The 17,374-nt window shown below is 40.3% G+C and overlaps 1 protein-coding gene across 1 annotated transcript; it reads left to right on the top strand.

The window, feature by feature from the left end:
- The first annotated feature begins 6,187 nt into the window (after positions 1 to 6,187).
- On the top strand, positions 6,188 to 6,706 carry LOC116649691 (mitochondrial import inner membrane translocase subunit TIM14-like). Its single transcript, XM_032432752.1, has one exon. The coding sequence runs from the start codon at positions 6,333 to 6,335 to the stop codon at positions 6,681 to 6,683; it is 351 nt and encodes a 116-aa protein (XP_032288643.1). The 5' UTR covers positions 6,188 to 6,332; the 3' UTR covers positions 6,684 to 6,706.
- The last annotated feature ends 10,668 nt before the right edge of the window (positions 6,707 to 17,374 follow it).

The raw sequence follows: 17,374 nt of genomic DNA, 5'->3' as shown, positions 1-17,374 counted from the left end.
GAGAAGTGAATCCAAGGTGATATATCGGAACATAAAACTCGGGTGAAAGGGAGCCTCCAGAAGCTGGCTACCTGAAAGTGATAAAGCAGTGGAGTGCAAAATCGGATCTTTTAAAAGTCTGCTCCAGTGAGGGACATCCCTGCCTGAAAGGCACTCAGGTGGCGAAGTGAGTTGGAATCCCAGGTGGGACAGTGTGGTCTCACAGGAAATGAGACCCCAGGGTTACAGAAAGACTAGGGGTGCCTAAGTGTGGCAGAGTTTCTAGGCATCAGAGTGGGGAAGCCGGCTGCAATCAATGAGCCCAGGAGTGGGTTCTCAGCTCAGGGTTGCCATATACCCTGCACCGGGGCTTGGTCGGGCAACTGCTCTCCCAGCAGGGGCCCAACAAGTGGCAGAACTAGCTAGACACCCCTTGCTCCCCCAGGAGGAGTGGTGCAGGTGCTTACCGCAGGAGTCTGCAGCGTTTGGAGACTCAAAGCAGGGCCCTTGCCTAAGATAGAAACACTGGGTCACAGGCTGGGTGAGCACACAGTGCAGACAGAAATCAGGGAGACAGGAGTGATTGACTGCTTTTCCTTGATTGACTGCTTTTCCCTGATGGAGCACTGAGGAGTTGGGGGGGAGCATGAGCTTTCCACTCTGGGGCCAGAGATTGGGAGGCCATCATTTTCATTCTCATCCTCTAAAGCGTGCAGAAAGCCTTCAGGGAACAAAAGCCACATAGAGCAATCCTGAGCCACTTAGAGCCCGGCCCCTACCAAGGGCAGTGCAGTTCCACCTGGGGCAAAGACACAAGAGAATCAGCACCAACATGCCCCTCCCGCAGAAGATCAGCAAGAACAGTGGGAGCTAAGACCAAGTTTACCGGTCATACAGAACTGCAAAACTCCAGCACTAAGGGGTAATAGTATATAGAAATCATGATTTTTTTCTCATAATTCTTTAGTCTTTCAATTTTAATTTTTTTCTCTCTCCTTTTCAACCAATTTCTTATTTTGTCAACTCTTTTTCTTGTCTTTTTAAAATTTTCATCTTTACAGTTACATTTTATCCTTTCATTGTACTTAATTTTATTTTTGTATATATATAAGTTTTTCTTTCTTTACAATTTTGGGATGCATTTTCTTCTAACAGACAAAAATACACCCAGAATCTAGTGTATTGCTCTGTTCTCTTCACCTGCCTGATTATATTCTCTATTTTTAAAGCCTTTTTTAATTTTCATCTTTAAATTACATTCTATCCTTTCGTTGTGTTTAATTTTTTTTTTTTTTAAAGATTTTATTTATTTATTTGAGACAGAATGAGAGAGAGAGAGAGAGCGCACATGAGAGGGGGGAGGGCCAGAGGGAGAAGCAGGCTCCCCGCCGAGCAGGGAGCCCGATGCGGGACTCGATCCAGGGACTCCAGGATCATGACCTGAGCCGAAGGCAGTCGCTTAACCAACTGAGCCACCCAGGTGCCCCTCGTTGTGTTTAATTTTATAAGTTATATAAGTTTTTCTTTCTTTACAATTTTGGGATCCAGTTTTTTTTTTTAATTTTTTTATTGTTATGTTAATCACCATACATTACATCATTAGTTTTAGATGTAGTGTTCCATGATTCATTGTTTGTGCATAACACCCAGTGCTCCATGCAGAACGTGCCCTCTTTAATACCCATCACCAGGTAACCCATCCTCCCACCCCCCTCCCCTCTAGAACCCTCAGTTTGTTTCTCAGAGTCCATCATCTCTCATGGTTCATCTCCCCCTCCGATTTCCCCCCCTTCATTCTTCCCCTCCTGCTGTCTTCTTTTGTTTTTTCTTAACATATATTGCATTATTTGTTTCAGAGGTACAGATCTGAGATTCAACAGTCTTGCACAATTCACAGCACTTACCAGAGCACATACCCTCCCCAGTGTCTATCACCCAGTCACCCCATCCCTCCCACCCCCCACCACTCCAGCAACCCTCAGCTTGTTTCCTGAGATTAAGAATTCCTCATATCAGTGAGGTCATATGATACATGTTTTTCTCTGTTTGACTTATTTCGCTCAGCATAACACCCTCCAGTTCCATCCACGTCATTGCAAATGGCAAGATCTCATTCCTTTTTTTTTTTTTTTTTAAAGATTTTATTTATTTATTTGACAGAGAGACACAGTGAGAGAGGGAACAGAAGCAGCGGGAGTGGGAGAGGGAGAAGCAGGCTTCCCGCGGAGCAGGGAGCCCGATGCGGGGCTCGATCCCAGGACTCCGGGATCATGACCTGAGCCGAAGGCAGACGCTTAACGACTGAGCCACCCAGGCGCCCCAAGATCTCATTCCTTTTGATGGCTGCATAATATTCCATTGTATATATATACCACATCTTCTTTATCCATTCATCTGGCAATGGACATCTTGGCTCTTTCCACAGTTTGGCTATTGTGGACATTGCTGCTATAAACATTGGGGTGCACGTACCCCTTCAGGGATCCAGTTTTCTAATAAACATCAAAGTACACAGAGCATCCAGTGTATTGCTCTGTTCTGTTCACCTGTCTGATTATATTCTCTCTCGCTCTCTTTTTTTTAATTTTTTTTTTTTTCCAGTTTCAGGTCTCTTCTGATTTGTTTAGTGTATATTTCTCTGGGGCCGTTGTTGCCATTTTAGTATTTTGTTCTCTCCTTCATCTCTTCTTCTCTGGAAAGAATGACAAGACGGAAAAACTCACCTCAGCAAAAAGAACAAGAGGCAGTACTGACTGCCAGGGACCTAATCAGTATGGACATAAGTAAGATGTCAAAAATAGAGTTCAGAATAACAATAATAAAGATACTAGCTGGACTTGAAAAAAGCACCGAAGACACTAGAGATTCCCTTTCTAGAGAAATAAAAGAACTAAAATCCAATCAACTCAACATAAAAAAGGCTAATAATGAGATACAATTAAAAAATGGAGGCTCTTGGAGTGCCTGGGTGGCTTGTTGGTTAAGCGACTGCCTTTGGCTCAGGTCATGATCCCGGAGTCCTAGGATCGAGTCCCACATCAGGCTCCTGGCTCAGCGGGGAGCCTGCTTCTCCCTCTGACCCTCTCCCCTCTCATGCTGTTTCTCTCTCTCTCTCTCTCAAATAAATAAATTAATTAAATCTTTAAAAAAAAATGGAGGCTCTAACCACTAGGATAAATGAGGCAGAAGAAAGAATTAGTGATATAGAAGACCAAATGATGGAGAATAAAGAAGCTGAGAGATAACTAGTGGATCATGAAGAGAGAACTCAAGAGATAAGTGATACCATAAAGTGAAACAATATCAGAATAACTGGGATCCCAGAAGACAATGAAAGAGAGAGGGGGGCAGAAGTTATATTGAAGCAAATTATAGCAGAGAACTTCCCTAATCTGGGGAAGGAAACAGGCCTTTAAGTCCAGGAGGCACAGAGAACCGCCCTCAAAAAAAAAAAAAAAATAGGTCAACACCTTGACATATAATAGTGAAGCTTGCAAATATCAGATACAAGAAAATCCTGAAGGCAGCTTGAGATAAGAGGTCCATAACCCATAAGGATAGAAACATTAGAATGGCAGCAGACCTATCCTCAGAGACCCAGCAGGCCAGAAAGGATTGGCATGATATATTCAGGGTGCCAAATGAGAAAAATTTGCAGCCAAGAATACTTTATCCAGCAAGGTTGTCATTCAAAATAGGAAAGATAAAAAGCTACCAGGACAAACAAAAACTAAAAGAATTTGTAATCACTAAACCAGCCCCGCAAGAAATATTAAAGGGGCTCCTTTAAGCAAAGAAAGAGCCCAAAAGTAACATAGAACAGAAAGGAACAGAGACAGTGACTTTATAGGTAATACAGTGTCACTAAAATCATATCTTTTGATAGTTACTCTGAATGTAAATGGACTAAATGCCCCAATCAAAAGACACAGGGTATAAGATTGGATAAAAAAGCAAGACCCATCGATATGCTGTCTGCAAGACACTCATTTTATTTCATTTTTATTTTTTAAATTATTTGTTAAACATTATATTTATTTATTTGTCAGAGAAAGATTGAGAGAGAGAGCACAAGCAGGTGGAGCGGCAGGCAGAGGGAGAAGCGGGCTCCCAACTGAGCAAGGAGCCCAACTCGGGACTTGATCCCAGGACCCCAGGATCATGACCTAAGCCAAAGGCAGATGCTTAACTGACTGAGCCACCCACAAAACTCATTTTAGACCCAAAGACACCTCTAGATTGAAAGTGAGTGGGTGGAAAACCATTTACCATGATAAATGGTAAATGACATCAAAAGAAAGCTGGGGTAGCAATCCTTATATCAGAAAAATTAGATTTTAAACCAAAGACTATAGTAAGAGGTAAGGAAGGACATTATATCATAATTAAAGGATCTATCCAACAAGTAGATCTAACAATTGTAAATATTTATGCCCTAACATGGGAGCAGCCAATTATATAAACCAATTAATAACAAAATTAAAGAAACACATTGATAATAATACAATAATAGTAGGGGACTTTAACACCTGACTCATTGCAATGGACAGATCATCTAAGCAAAAGATCAACAAGGAAACAAGGGCTTTGAATGACACACTGGGCCAGATAGACTTCACAGATATATTCAGAGCATTCCTTCATAAAGCAACAGAATACACATTCTTCTTGAGTGCAGATGGAAAATTCTCCAGAATAGATCACATACTGGTTCATGTATCAGATCTCAACCGGTACCAAAATATTGGGATCATTCCCTGCATATTTTCAAACCACAATGCTTTGAAACTTGAACTCAATCACAAGAGGAAATCTGGGAAGAACTCAAATACATGGAGGCTAAAGAGCATCCTACTAAAGTATGAATGGATCAACCAGGAAATTAAAAAAGAATTTTTAAAAAATCATGGAAACAAATGAAAATGAAAACACAACTGTTCAAAACCTTTGGGATGCAGCAAAAGTGGTCCTAAGAGGGAAATATATAGCAATACAAGCCTTTCTCAAGAAACAAGAAAGGTCTCAAGTACACAACCTAACCTTACACTTAAAGAAGCTGGAGAAAGAACAGCAAATAAAGCCTAAACCCAGAAGGAGAAGAGAATTAATAAAGATTAGAGCAGAAATCAATGAAACAAAAACCAAAAGAACAGTAGAACAGATCAACGAAACTAGGAGCTTGTTCTTTGAAAAAATTAAAAAGATCAATAAACCCCTGCCCAGACTTATCAAAAAGAAAAGAGACAGGGGCGCCTGGGTGGCTCAGTTGGTTAAGCGACTGCCTTTGGCTCAGGTCATGATCCTGGAGTCCCAGGATCAAGTCCCACATCGGGCTCCCTGCTCAGCAGGGGGTCTGTTTCTCCCTCTGACCCTCTTCCCTCTCGTGCTCTCTGTCTCTCATTATCTCTCTCTCAAATAAATAAATAAAATCTTTAAAAAAAAAAAAGAAAAGAGACAGGACTCAAATAAATAAAATCATGAATGAAAGAGGAGAGATCACAAACAACACCGAAGAAATACAAACAATTATAAAGAACATATTATGAGCAACTATATGCCAACAAATTAGGCAATCTGGAAGAAATGGATGCATTCCTGGAGACATATAAACTACCAAAAACGAACCTGGAAGGAATAGAAAACCTGAACAGACCTACAACCAGCAAGGAAATTGAAGCACTAATCAAAAATCTTCCAACAAACAAGAGTCCAGGGCTGGATGGCTTCCCTGGGGAATCCTACCAAACATTTAAAGAAGAATTAATACCTATTCTTCTGAAGCTGTTTAAAAAAATAGAAATGGAAGGAAAACTTCTAAACTCTTTCTATGAGGCCAGCATTACCGTGATCTCAAAACCAGACAAAGACCCCACCAAAAAGGAGAATTACAGACCAATATCCCTGATGAACATGGATACAAAAATTCTCACCAAGATATTAGCCAATAGGATCCAACAGTACATTAAAAGGATTATTCACCATGACCAAGTGGGATTTATCCCTGGGCTGCAAGGTTGGTTCAACATCCGCAAATCAATCAACGTGATACAATACGTTAATAAAAGAAAGGACAAGAACCATATGAGCCTCTCAATAGATGCAGAAAAAGCATTTGACAAAGTACAGCAATGTTCTTGATTAAAACTCCGCACAGTGTAGGGATAGAGGGAACATACCTCAATATCATAAAAGCCAAATACGAGGTATTTCCTGGGGCGTCCATATCTGGGCGGTTTGTGTCTGCTGGTGGTGGCCGCGTCGGTGTCTGGTAGAGGAGTGGGAGTTGGTGGCTGCGGCCTTTGGGCTGGGATGAACCGCGCTCTCGGTGGAGGCCGGGGAGCCGAGCCAGAGCCATGGCCAGTACAGAGGTAGCAGTTGGACTGACCATTGCTGCTGCAGGATTTGCAGGCCGTTATGTTTTGCAAGCCATGAAACATATGGAGCCGCAAGTAAAACAAGTTTTTCAGAGTCTACCAAAATCTGCCTTCAGTGGTGGCTATTATAGAGGTGGGTTTGAACCCAAAATGACAAAACGAGAAGCAGCATTAATACTAGGCGTAAGCCCTACTGCCAATAAAGGAAAAATAAGAGATGCTCATCGACGAATTATGCTTTTAAACCACCCAGACAAGGGAGGATCTCCTTATATAGCAGCCAAAATCAATGAAGCTAAAGATTTACTAGAAGGTCAAGCTAAAAAATGAAGTAAATGTGTGATGAATTTTAAGTTCTTGTTAGTTTATGTATACAAGTGCTAGCTTTTTATAATAAAATGCCTCAAAGCTACAAATTTTAAGAATGATTTGGCACAAACTAAGCCAAAGCTTTGATAGAAGTTTCTTCTTTGAATGTGAGGATTTTAAATGAGATTACAGAATATTTGGAGATTTAACATTCAGTAATTACAGATACCACTTGAATAGAAATTAGACCGTCTCTGGCTTTGAAGGAGCCCCCAATCTAATGGGATAGTGAAAAATTGGTAATTAAAATACAATGTGATATTAGGATGAAATTTGCATAGGTTGTTATAGGAGGGATTCATCCTATTGGGAGAAAAGGCTGCTCAAAGTTGAGAAAACCAACCCCACTGCTTGGAACCTTAAATTTTAAAAGTGAGTTTAGCCACAACTTTGATCTAAGAAATATATCTAATTATATATATAACTGGCAGAATTTAGATTTCATACATTAAAAATTGTTAACAGCATAAGGTTTGACAGTAGAGGTCTTGTTTTTAATCAAGAAATATTTACAATGTATTGAACTAGCCACTTAAAGAAACAAAGTTTATAAATTATTGGGGTTTTTTTTATGTAGTAAGTTTTTGCATTTGTTATGACCAAGCTTAAACACAATTAGCAAAACTAAAAACTGAAATGCTCTCATTTATGGAAAATAGCATGGACTATTGGAGAATTTATAAACTCATATATTTAAATAACGTTAAAAAAAAGCCAAATACGAGAAGCCCACAGCCAATATCATTCTCAATAGGGAAACACTAAGAGCTTTTTTCCTAAAGTCAGGAACACGGCAGGGATGTCCACTATCACCACTGCTGTTCAACATAGTACTGGAAGTCCTAGCCTCAGCAATCAGACAGCAAAAAGAAATAAAAGGCATCCAAATTGGCAAAGAAGAAGTCAAACTCTCCCTCTTGGCAGATGACATGATACTCTATGTGGAAAACCCAAAAGACTCTGCCCCAAAATTGCTAGAACTCATACAAGAATTCAGCAAAGTGGCAGGATATAAAATCAATGCACAGAAATCAGTTGTATTTCTATACACTAACAATGAGACAGAAGAAAGGGAAATTAGGAGTTGATTGCATTTACAATTGCACCAAAAACCATAAGATACCTAAAAATAAAACCTAACCAAAGAGGCAAAGAATCTGTACTCAGAAAACTATAGAACACCCATGAAAGAAATTGAGGAAGACACAAAGAAATGGAAAAACGTTCCATGCTCATGGATTGGAAGAACAAATATTGTGAAGATGTCAATGCTACCTAGAGCAATCTACACATTTAATGCAATCCCTATCAAAATACCATCAACTTTTTTCAAAGAAATGGAACAAATAATCTTAAAATTTGTATGGAACCAGAAAAGACCCCGAATAGCCAGAGGAATGTTGAAAAAGAAAAGCAAAGCTGGTGGCATCACAATTCCGGACTTCAAGCTCTATTACAAAGCTGTCATCATCAAGACAGTATGGTACTGGCACAAAAACAGACATATAGATCAATGGAACAGAATAGAGAGCCCAGAAATGGACCCTCAACTCTATGGTCAACTAATCTTCAACAAAGCAGGAAAGAATATCCAATGGAAAAAAGACAGTCTCTTCAACAAAGGGTGTTGGAAAAAGTGTATAGCCACATGCAGAAGAATGAAACTGGACCAATTTCTTACACCATACACAAAAATAGACTCCAAATGGTTGAAAGACCTAAATGTGAGACAGGAATCCATGAAAATCCTAGAGGAGAACACAGGCAGCAACCTCTTCAACCTCAGCCACAACAACTTCTTGCTAGACACGTCTCCAAAGGCAAGGGAAACAAAGGCAAAAATGAACTTTTGGGACTTCATCAAGATAAAAAGCTTTTGCACAGCAAAGGAAATAGTCGACAAAACCAAAAGACAACCGACAGAATGGGAGAAGATATTTGCAAATGACGTATCAGATAAAGGGCTAGTATCCAAGATCTATAAAGAACTTATCAAATTCAACATCCAAAGAACAAGTAATCCAATCAAGAAATGGGCAGAAGACATGCACAGACATTGCTCCAAAGCAGACATCCAAATGGCCAACAGACATATGAGAAGGTGCTTAACATCGCTCGGCATCAGGGAAATCCAAATCAAAACCTCAATGAGATACCACCTCACACTGGTCAGAATAGCTAAAATTAACAAGTCAGGAAATGAGAGATGTTGGCAAGGATGTGGAGAAAGGGGAACCCTCCTACACTGTTGTGGGAATGCAAGCTGGTGCAGCCACTCTGGAAAACAGTATGGAGATTCCTTAAAAAGTTGAAAATAGAGCTATCCTATGACCCAGCAATTGCACTACTAGGAATTTACCCCAAAGATAAAATGTAATGATCTGAAGGGGTACCTGCACCCCAGTGTTTATAGCAGCAATGTCCACAATAGCCAAACTATGGAAAGAGCCCATCAACAGATGAATGGATAAAGAAGACATGGCATATATATACAATGGAATATTACTCAGCCATCAAAAAATGAAATCTTGCCATTTGCAATGACGTGGATGGAACTAGAGGGTATTATGCTAAGCAAAATAAGTTAATCAGAGAAAGACAATTATCATATGATCTCGCTGATATGTGGAATTTAAGAAACAAAACAGAGGATCATATGGGAAGGGGGGGAAATAAAACAAGATAAAATCAGAGATGGGGACAAACCATAAGAGACTCTTAATCATAGGAAACAAACTGAGGATTGCTGGAGGGGAGGAGGGTAGAGGGATGGGCGAACTGGGTAATGGGCATTAAGGAGGGCATGTGAAATAATGAGCACTGGGTATTATATAAGACTGAAGAATCACTGAACTCCACCTCTGAAACTAATAATACACTCTATGTTAATTAATTGAATTTAAATAAAAAAAAACCTAAACACGAACAAAAAAAATTGTTGAATAAGTAATCTGTGAAAGAAAAGAAATCATAGGTAGATAGATGATAGATAGATAGATGATAGATAGATGATAGATAGATTATAGAGAGATAGATAATAGAGTTACGTACTGCTAAAAGAGACAGGATATGCTGGTCAACCCAGAACTACTGTGGGGTACAAGAAAATCAGAAGAGTGAAGAATCAAGATTTTGGACTGAGCAACAGGAGAACTGTAGCTGTCATTAATTGAGATGATTTAGAGGGAGGAAGGAATCTCAGAAGCTCAGTTTCAGAATGTGGAGTTTGAGATGTTACTAAATATTCAATTGGGGGTTGCCAATTGGTGGATGTATGGTCTGATTCTGGGGAGAGGTTCAGCTTAGAGGTATAAATCTGGGAGTCCTCAGCATAAACGTGGCATGGAAAGCTGCAGGACCTATTGAGATGAGCCAGGCAGTGAAGGTAAGTAGAAAGGAGAAGTCCAAGGCCTGAGCCTCACTGCATGTCAACTTTCAACAGCCTGGGTGATGAGATGAGGTGGAGCCAACAAAAGAGACTGAAAAGGAGCACCAGAAATGTAGAAGGCAGAGAATGGAAAATCCAGTGAGTGTGGTGTCCTGGAAGCCAAGTAGGGAAAGGATTTCAAGGAAGAGAAATGACTAGGAAATGACCTTCAATTAGCAATAAGGGAGGAAGATATTGGTGACTTGACAAGAGAAATTTCATTATAATGTGTTCCAAAGTAAATGGCAGGAGAGAAATTAGAGCATCTGAGTATGGACACTGCTTTTTTTCTTTCTTTTTTTTTTTTTAAGATTTTATTTATTTGGAAGAGAGGGAGCCCAAGCAGGAGGAGGGGCAGAGGGAGAGGGAGAAGCAGGCTCCCTGCTGGGCAGGGAGCCCCATGTGGAGCTTGGTCCCAGGACCCTGAAATCATGACCTGAGCCGAAGGTGGATGCTTAACCGACTGAACCACCCAGGCGCTCCTGGACACTGCTTTTTAAGCATTTGCTGTGATTTCTATACAACATCATGCCTATAGTTAAGGAGATGGTGCTGTGCACCTAAAAATACAGGAGGCTACCCTTGCCTGTGCCCACCCTAGCCAGCGGTTCTCGCTCACATGTACCCAGTGAGATGCACCGCGCACAGAGACAGACAGAGTGGGCACGGGCAGAGTGTTGGTGGCCAGCCTGGGACTGGGGCTGCTGTTTCTAATGCTGCTCCTACCCATGCTGATTTCTTCAAACCAAACAATTGTTGTAACACTTTCAAGGAACTCCTCCCAGAATACCTCAACTGCCCCAAATCCGGCTAATGCCACCACTGTGGCAACTGGGGGTGCTCTGCAGTCATCAGCCAATCTCTCCATGATCTCCATCTTCCTTCTACATCTCTACTGTCAAGAGACTTGGGGCAAGAAACATCTACACTTCCCCGTCTTCTAAACCCAATCCAAATGGTGGCTAGACATCCACTGTGACAGGGGAAAAACAGGCCTTCATTGAATCTGCTAATTCCATACCTTCTTTTGTTGACAAAGAAAATACTGAGGATCCCAAATTTGATTGCTTTGAAGAATACGTGAAGGGTCTATTGTCTAGGTGATGTCTATTAAATCTACTGGAGTTTCATGTATAAGATGAAGAGAAAATAGCCAAGATTAGTTAAGAGATGATTTCTTTAAATGTGGCTTAAGAAGTATGGACATGTAAAATTCTACCTTGAAAATGAGAATAGATTTTATCTTACCTAGATATAAAGGATGGGATGTGACCCAGTGTTCATTTGGCTCATTAAATCTTTAAGGCCATCAAACAGGCAACACAAAAAGCTTCCATGATTCTATTTATATGTACATTAGAAGAAATTTCCAGATGTTGCTGTAAATCCTCAATGCATTGTTTCAGCAGTCCTAATTTAATGCATATGTACTCCAGATAAAGTTTTATATTGTTAAGCTATCACCGTTTCTTGGGAGCGGAACTCTTTCTTCTGAGACTTTGGTTTTGACATTGGATTTGATTTTTTATATAGTAACTGACATGTGCCAGGGCAATGATGGATTGGAATCTACCCCAGATTGAAGTATAATGAGTACATTTTGCTTATATGCTGATCACTTATTCCTGTTCAATGAGAGTGCCAGATTCATTTAGCTAAACTGATTCCAAAGAGTCGAAGTACATTGACCTCAAGTAATTCCAAAATGCTTTTTATTTCTGCATATGTTGAATACTTCTTACAATTAAAAAAATTATCTGTTGTGAAGGTAAAATTGACAAATCTTGAAATTAAAAAGGCAAAATATGTGCAGGAACAAAATCGTAAATCAACTATTTGGGAAGTAAAGACTGGAAGCTTGCTTGCATTAAATTCCAAAAACTTTTATGCTCTTTCTGTAAACGTATATATTTTTTAACTCTGAATCAGAATAGCCACATTTGGAACACTTTCTGTTAGTCAATATTTTTATAGAGAACTAGGTCCTAAGTCTAAGTGGGCTTGATTCCGGAAAGTAAATCTTTTCACAACTCCCTCGATGCTCAAAAAGTTTTTTTAAAAACAGATACTGTAAGCACTTTTGTTTGCATTGTCACTCACTAATGCTTAGATGTTCCAATATCTTAATATGGCCATAGTAGTCTTGATAACTGAAGTCATTTTTTCCCATCTTTAGGAACCTACACCGAAGCAACCATATCCAACAGATGTCAAGCTACTGTGTGTGTGAATGAACATTCTGTTTCGTTTCACACCTGAATGCTATACATCTATTTTGGATTATATATTGTGTTTGTGTATTTATGCTTTGATTCATAGTAACTTCTCATGTTATAGAATTGATTTGCATTGAACATAAACTGTAAATAAAAAGAAATGTCTGAAAGAGAAAAAAAATACAGGAGGGTAGACCTCATGTTAAGTATTCTGATGACCCCCAAAAAAAAAAAAGAGGGTCACCTGGGTGGCTCAGGTCATGATTCTGGGGTCTGGGGATCGAGCCCTGCATTGGGCTCCCTGCTCAGCGTGAGTCTGCTTCTCTCTCTCCCTCTGCTCCTTCCCCCTGTTCATGCTCTCTCTCTCTCATGCTGCTTCTCTCAAGTAAATAAATAAAATCTTAAAAAAAAAAAAAGAAAAAATTAAAGAAAAGGGACATAAGGAAACTTTTGGAGGTAATATATATGTTTATTATCTTGATTATGGTGATGGTATCACAGGTATATTCTCATATAACTCACCCAATTGTATACATTAAATATGTAAAGTGTTTGTATATTCACTATATATCAATAAAATGGCAAAAAAAAAAAAAAGAAAAAAGAAAAAGAAAAGAGTTTGCTGTAAAAGGAAGAAAAGAAATGGACAACACCAGTATCAGAAGTGGAGTCAAGGGAGTTTTGGGTTTAGCTGTTTTTTACAGGGGAGAGAAATAACAGCACATCCGCACGTTTATGGGAATGATCCAATCCAGAGGGGAAATTATGAGGCCGCAGAAGAGAGAGCTGGGAATGGTAGACCTGTCCTTGAGCATGTGTCACCCCTGACACATGAGACCTAGGTCCTGTGGGCTCAGGCTTAGCTGGCTGCAGAGGCAGCCGATCCACAGGCCAAGGGAAGGCACAACAGATGGGCACAGACACAGATAGGTAGGTACAGGGGAGAGATGGTGAATGTTCTCTTCTAATTGCTTCAATGCTCTCAGCAAAGCCAAAGAGGAAGGAGTGTTGGAAGTTTGAGGAGAGAGGAGAAAGTATGAAATAACCTAGGAGATGGCGCGAGAGACTGCATTCAGGAAGCACGGTGTGATTGCTGGACAGCACGAGACAGTACGAAGATCTGTGGTGCCCAATTTCACATGAGACTGGCTAGTGTGGTTGTGTGTTGTTGAGTTGCCTGGGGGCTGGCTTAGAATAGGTGGAGTGTTGGAGTTAACTAGGGTTGTGATTTATCTAACGAGCACCACATGAGATGTGAGAAAGAACAGAGTTGAGAGTATATATAAAGCAGTGACTCAACAATGAACATGAGATTTAACTAGGATAGGCATGAGGGACAATAGAGCAGGAGTAGGATCAGTGGGTAGAAAGAAGATCCAGGTAGGGTCAGAGAATGGGGAAGCTGGGGTACTGGAAGAGGTGAGCTCGGAAGTTAGAAGATGACACTCAAGTATAGAATCCAGAATCTGAGATATGATAGGGCTGCGGTGACTGGTAACGACAAGGCCATGTGTATGGCCATGGCAGTGAGGTGCAGTGGTAGAGGGCTCTAGTAACTATGTAAGCCCAAAGTTTATTTTATTTTTCCAAGAGGAGGGCTCAGATGGCATTTAGTGGCTGAGCTATTTGACTTAGGTGCTCTGGGTATATATCTGCCTTGCGTATCCTTCCAAAAAAAAGCCCTTTGAGTGGTTCATGTTTCCAAATTATACACTAGAAAACCAAAGAGAACACATGCAAGTACTTTTTAAATGGAAGAGGTATTTCATTCCTCCCAAATGTGCAATCATAAATAGTTGAACTAAACCCTATTTAGTTTGCAAGGCAAACATGTTTTTATTTTTCCTGCCCGGCAGGTAAGAATTAGTGTTAGGGTTGTGTTACATAAATATTGCATTCACTTTCTTGTTTTTATGTTATACAAAATGGAATCACTTATTCACCATGACTTTTCCCCCATAAAACTACTCACGAAGTAACTAGAGCACAGAGCTGGATAATAAATCAAACACTCTATGTAAAACCTGGGTATTCTCCGCTTTCCTAAATCAATAGACTTGGCTTTGACATGTTACAGGAAAAATAAAGTTTCTCAGACAAGAGCTTCTACTCTTGAAAATCAGTAAGCAGGTGTGAAACTGTTACAAAGGTAGAATGATCCTGACAACTATAATATATATCAGCACTGAGTAGGTCCTGAGGGAGACATCATTACTTACATCTTTATTAAACTTCTTTCCTCCATTTGTTTACCCATGGTCTACAATACCTTGTTGGGACAAAACTGGGCTAAATTTCCTGACACTCAACAAGGCTTTTTTTATCAGCAATAACCACAGGGTGCTGAGCTTTATTCTTTTCACCAATCGGGTCAGAAGGTGCTCACAGGGCACACATGGGATTTCTTGGCATTCTCTGCAGGGACAAGATGAGCCTGAAGTGTGTCTGAAACCTTGTGGAGTCCCCAAGGCCCCTGCTCCCTTCACGTTATCCCAAATGCCAAACACAGATGCATAGAAGGCATGTGAAAAAGGAAGAAAAAGAAAACAAAACAGTCTGTGACTTTCACTGTGAAAAATCACAGTAATGTATTTTGTTTTATCTTGGAGGGAGCCTCTTTGGGTCAATCTGTTGATGAATTCATTGCTTCTGAGTGAATCAGTTGGGAAGGAAATGTTCATTTATTTGAACAGACAGCCTCACAAAGAAACACTGGTGACCCTATCTATCGTATCTATGACTTGGGCTTTCTTCCTCTCTTGAAAAATGACCCTCCTGACAAAATAGGCCGATTTCCCGAGTCTGCTAGTTGCTTTTAGTGGGAGTGGGATGGGTAATTTCATTCCTGTGGATTATGCTTAATAAAGTCAAATTTAGCCTTTCGTGAGGATTTTCAACTTCTTGTCTTGCTCATGTTCCCCTCACCCTGCCCATCAGGGCCCTCTGACTGCACTTGGCTCACTCGTCTTGCTATAATTAAACCACAAGACCTGCAATGCAGCACAGTCCCAAAAAGAATGGGCTCAATACCTGGATTGCTGGGGGGGCGGGTGCTTCTCAAAACTCTGCCTCTTGGACAAGTGACTTAACCTCTCTATGGCACTTTCCTTATCTGAGACTTGTCCATAAACAACAGTATGAGCAACCAGTAAAATACATACAAGACTGCCTAGCACCTAGCGGGCATTCTGAGAGTTAGCTATTTTATTGCCAAAAATATATCAGACACGGGGTAGTTGTGGCGGTCAGCGTCCCCCAGGGTGAGCAATCCAAGAGAAAGAGAAGAATCTCACACACACATTCTGAGAGGAAGAGAGAGAGAGAGGCCAAAAATAGCATTGGTCTTTTAAACCTAATTTTGGAGGTGACATTCCATCTCTGCCATGCTCTATTCATTGTCATCAAGTCACTAAATCAAACCCACACTGAGGCTAAGAGATTACACAAAGGCAGGAACCACTGGGGCTGGCCTACCACACCGCAGATTGTGAACTGATTTAGAAAGTGTCCCTAAAGTATTTTGCTTCTACATATAGAGAGAGAATATTATTTTTATCAATGAGAACCAGTTTCTAACATCTACCATCTTGATAAACATACAAACATGAGTTTTGCCAATAAAAGCCCATATTTAACACCCAATAAGCTAATTGGCCAAGACCCGGTTGATGGAGGAGAGACGCTAGCAGAGAACCTGGCTTTTTCCAGACAGTGCTGATGACCATTGTGAAATACCTGTGAAACAGCACATCAACTGATCACCCCTGGAGATACAGTTTAAACAAATTGGCGTGTACATAATAATATGCTGACCACACTGAAGTTTTATTTTGTTTTGGTTTGGTTTGGTTTTTTAGAGGGGGGGAGGGGCAGAGGAAGAGGAAGAGAGAATCCCAAGTAGGCTCCACACCCAGCATGGAGCCCAGCATGGAGCCCAGCATGGGGCTCGATCTCACACGGTGAGATCATGACCTGAGCCGAAATCAAAAGTCGGATGCTTAACTGACTGAGCCACCCAGGCGCCCCTACACTGAAGTTTTTTAAAGTAAATTATAGACTTTATAACACCTTCCTGTAAGATTTTCTGTAAGCCCTACTAAAGGCCTACATCCACGAAAACCCCTAATTTTAAAAAAATATGGCTGTAAATAAAAGCATAAAGGAAAAAATAAAAAGTAAATGGTAGAACTTACATATTTTTCTAACTTACATGAGTCTCAAAATGGAAAATCCAGACAAGTGGAATGTCTGTGTTGAATCTCACTGCACAGTAGCTCAAAGCTGAGAAAGTATTTTGTTGACTTAATAAAGCTCCTTTGGCAGTTCAAACAGCTGTGATGGCATTTCTGCTTCAGAGAGTCCTGAGGAGTTGGTCTTCCATCAGTTCTCAAATACAACTGAGGAAAAGGGAGACATCCAAAACTGATAAAACGGGAGTAGCATGAAAATAATCTTTAAGTTTAAAAACGAAGGTTTTAAGTAAACAGAAGCATATTATACATGCTATAATCTCAAATATATGGAGAGAAAAGCCTGAGTGATAAAATTTTACCTTTCTTCAATTTCTATTATTTCTGAAACGAAGCTAAAATTGGTAGTTTTACCAATTGCTGAGGCAAAGAGAGGTTAAGCGACTTGCCCAGGGTCACACAGCTGATAAGTAGCATAGATGGGATTTGAAAGCAGGCAGTCTAGCTCCAGTGGCAGCCCTTTTAGCCTCCATCCTCTGCTGCCAAGGAAGAGAGTAACAGAAGGAAGTGAAATAAGGGAATTCTACATGGAAGAGGTGGCCTTTAAACTAAATATTTCCACAAGAATAAAATCCTGTGTAAGAGAGCAATTTCTTTTTTCCAAAATGGTGTGGAAACGTCTGCGTCAACAGAAGTCCCACATCATTAGCGTTTTCCACTAATGTCACAACTGAGAGGGTTTATGGGAAATTTGGAAAATCAGTGAAGAGCAAGATAACAGATTACAGCAATTTACCGTTACCGTTCTAGACATTATCT

Source organism: Phoca vitulina, unplaced genomic scaffold, assembly GCF_004348235.1.
Source record: "Phoca vitulina isolate PV1807 unplaced genomic scaffold, GSC_HSeal_1.0 scaffold49, whole genome shotgun sequence".
NCBI lineage: Eukaryota > Metazoa > Chordata > Mammalia > Carnivora > Phocidae > Phoca > Phoca vitulina.
The sequence above is the reverse complement of the archived record's forward strand: the minus strand, read 5'-3'. Positions and strand labels throughout refer to the sequence as shown.